Raw genomic sequence first — 3,773 nt, forward strand, 5'->3', positions numbered from 1 at the left:
AATCGGTTTGCATATTTGAAATCAGCGTGTTCAAATTTACTTAGATGGATTATTGTATGCCAAGATATCTGCAGAAAGTTTTTTTTGTTGTTCAGTGAAATAAAGGATGTTCTCATTATTATTATTAAAAGCAGTAGTAGTAGTAGTAGTAGTAGTAGTAGTAGTAGTAGTAGTAGTAGTAGTAGTAGTAGTAGTAGTAGTAATAGTAGTAGTAGTAGTGGTAGAAGTAGTAGCCGCAGTAGCAGCAGCAGCAGCAGCAGTAGTAGTAGTAGTAGTAGTAGCAGTAGCAGTAGTAGTAATAGTAGTAGTAGTAGTAGAATTAGTAGTAGTAGTTGTAGTAGTAGTAGTAGCAGCAGTAGTAGTAATAGTAGTAGCAGCTGCAGTAGAAGTTGAAGTAGTGGTAGTAGTAACAGTTTATTGTTTAGGTACGATACGTGCCATCAAATTTAATACAGTTGTCGTGTCTCGTGTTTAATCATTCAATCGATACATTAATTAAAACTCAAACACCCATCCACACTTTCATACATACATACATACATATATACACACATACATACATACATACATACACACATAAATACATACAAACCTAAACACTTTCATATACCTTTTACCATAGAAGATATAAAAGATTCAAATTTTCCAACGTTAAAAACCATGTCTGTATTTTTGTCTCTCTCTCTTCTCTCTCTCGTCTCTTTCTCCTCTCTTTCTTTTTATTTCTGTTTCTATCTGTTTCTCTGTCTCTCCCTCTCTCTCTCTCTCTCTCTCTCTCTCTCTCTTTCTCTCTAACTTTCCTTCTTTATGACAATAATATGTGCACGTAGGCGCGTATGCATTTCAAGAAATTTTGTGAACATTATTTTGGGTTGGCTGTTTTCGCTTGGAAAACAGTCTATGCAAACATTTTTTATCCTTTTTTATTTCTCTTTTTCTCTCTCATTCTCGCTTTCTCTCTCTCATTCTCTCTCTCTCACTCTCTTTTTATTCTTTCATTGACTCTTCAAACTCTTTTCAATTTTTAATTCTTATTTCTTTCTCTCTTCAGTTCATTCATCATACTCATCTTAACCTCATCATGTATGTGTTGTATTTGTGTGTGTGTGTGTGTGTGTGTGTGTGTGTGTGTGTGTGTGTGTTAGCCTATGGTTAAAAACAATAGCCATAGAAATCTATCTTTTTTCCTGCTCGCCTTTCACTCGCGCTATTTAATGTTGGTTTTTGGGCTTCGCATAGAAAGGCATTTATGTGTGAATGAATGAATTTAGGTGCTTCTGCAATTTTAAGACGCGTGTAGTTGCTGTTCTGGTATATAACTTTGATGTTGCTGTTGAAGATTTCACGGCTTATAGTGATTGAGTGTGTTGAGTCCAAATGGGATTTGATAGCACCGCTCTGTTTATGCATCGTAAGCCTTCTAGTCAGTGAAGAGGTAGTGGTAATCCCGATATATGAGTCATGTTAAGGGGCAATTAAATTCATATATTACGTGATGACGCTTTAACACAGAGTTACCTCTGGGACTACAATTGTTTTTGAGTATTAGGTAAGACGTCTTTTTATTTATATACTTATAAATTGGGAGACACACCTCTTATTAATATTTCTTTTTCTATCTCTATCTCTTTTACTCTTTCTTCCTTCTTCTCACTCTGCCTATATTAGTGTATCTCATATAACTCTCATAATATCATGACTCTTTCTTTTTATATCTGTCTACCAATCTATCTTTCTATATGTCTACTTGCTTTCTCTCTCTCTCTCTCTCTCTCTCTCTCTCTTTCTCTTTCTCTCTCTTTCTCTCTCTCTCTCTTTCTCCATCTTTCTTTCTCTCTCTTTTTTCTATCTCTCTCTTACTCTCTTTCTCCATCTTTCTCTCTTCCTTTCTTTCTTTACTTTCACATTGATTGATCAAATTTATTCCATTTGTCATTCCATTTTTCTTTGTTTGCTTCGTCCATCTACCGATTTTCACAATTTTACGGTTATAATAACACTACCCTAATGAAAAATTAAATAAAGGATTTAAAGAATTATTCATTTTTTTTAATTCTATATTTATTTATTTATTTAATAATTAATTAATCATCTGCGTATTAAGAATTATTCATTTTTTAATTCTATATTTATTTATTTATTTAATAATTAATTAATCATCTGATCGAATAATAACTTATGGCAAACCATAAATAAAAGCATTAGTAACCATTGTAATGTAATCTACATAGCAGCGTTCGTTAAGCTTTCCATTTGTCTATTTGCTAATCTGTCTATGGGACGGTGATGATGACGTCACGGCGTCTGTTTGTTGACGTTGGCAAGGGAGTGACGTCATCATTATCATCATCGTCATCACCACAATCATCATCATCATCATCAAAATAATAATAATAATGATAATAATAATAATAATCCTCATTTTTATTAGTCTCATCATCGTCTACATCATCAAACACTGTCGTTTTTGTTTTTGCCATCATCATCAGCATCAGCAACATCATTATCATCATCCTCATCATTTTAATCATCATCATCATTGTCATAGTAGTAGTAGTAGTAGTAGTAGTAGTAGTAGTAGTAGTAGTAGTAGTAGTAGTAGTAGTAGTAGTAGTAGTAGTAGTAGTAGTAGTAGCAGCAGAAGCAGCAGAATTTTCGTTTCAAGGTCTCTTTGTATACTTTGTATCAATATATACTTACGTATTTTAATCTCCATCATCCTCATCATTTTAATCATCATCATCATTGTCATAGTAGTAGTAATAGTAGTAGTAGTAATAGTAGTAGTAGTAGTAGTAGTAGTAGTAGTAGTAGTAGTAGTAGTAGTAGTAGTAGTAGTAGTAGTAGTAGCAGAAGCAGCAGAATTTTCGTTTCAAGGTCTCATTTTATACTTTGTATCAATATATACTTACATATTTTAATCTCCTGTGCTTTTTGCCAGATAAATTGTTTTTTAATTCAATTAACAATTAAAATTTTATTTCATCAAGTTAAATAAAAGAAACCAGAATCAATGAAATGAAATGATCTAGAAAGTATAAAAGAATTGTTCTTCCGACAGTCTAATATCTAATTCAATTCAATTTATTTTAATTATGTGGTTGCATAGTTATGCTGTGTTTCTTAATTATGTGGTTGCATAGTTATGCTGTGTTTCAATTTATGTTATTATTTTCATGTTATTATTTCTAGGTTATTACAAATATGTTATTATATCTATGTAATTATATCTATAATATTATTTCTATGTAATCTATGTAATTATATCTATATAATTATATCTATGATATTATATCCATGTTATTATATTTATGTAATTATATCTATGTTATTATATCTATGTTATTATATCTATGTTGTTATATCCATGTTATTATATCTATGTAACTATATCTATGTAATTATATCTATGTAATTATATCTATGTAATTATATCTATGATATTATTTCTATGTTATTATATTTATGTACGTTCACGATCAGTCAATAGATCAGTCACTATTATTACATTTCGTAAAATTGAGAGGAATCTCTCACACACGCAAACACACATACACACAAACACACACATACACATACACACACATGTGTACACATACACACACATACACACAAACACACACATACACATACACACACATGTGTACACATACACACACATACACACAAACACACACATACACATACACACACATGTGTACACATACACACACATACACGCACACACACACATACAAATACACATTAAAGAGCAAGAGGTAGAGTGAATGANA

General features: G+C 31.4%; 1 protein-coding gene across 1 annotated transcript in view; it reads right to left on the minus strand.

Moving 5' to 3' along the window:
* The window catches only part of HELRODRAFT_182655 (hypothetical protein), a gene marked incomplete at both ends in the record, with an annotated part of 13,198 nt that extends 12,536 nt beyond the window's left edge, over nucleotides 1-662 (minus strand). The window contains 2 exons of the mRNA XM_009033389.1: nucleotides 41-68; nucleotides 611-662. Of these exons, the coding sequence (XP_009031637.1) occupies nucleotides 41-68; nucleotides 611-662 (80 nt within the window). The remainder of the gene's footprint in view (nucleotides 1-40; nucleotides 69-610) is intronic.
* Nucleotides 663-3,773: the final 3,111 nt, after the last annotated feature.

The sequence above is a fragment of the Helobdella robusta genome, assembly GCF_000326865.2.
Source record: "Helobdella robusta unplaced genomic scaffold HELROscaffold_90, whole genome shotgun sequence".
Lineage (NCBI taxonomy): Eukaryota > Metazoa > Annelida > Clitellata > Rhynchobdellida > Glossiphoniidae > Helobdella > Helobdella robusta.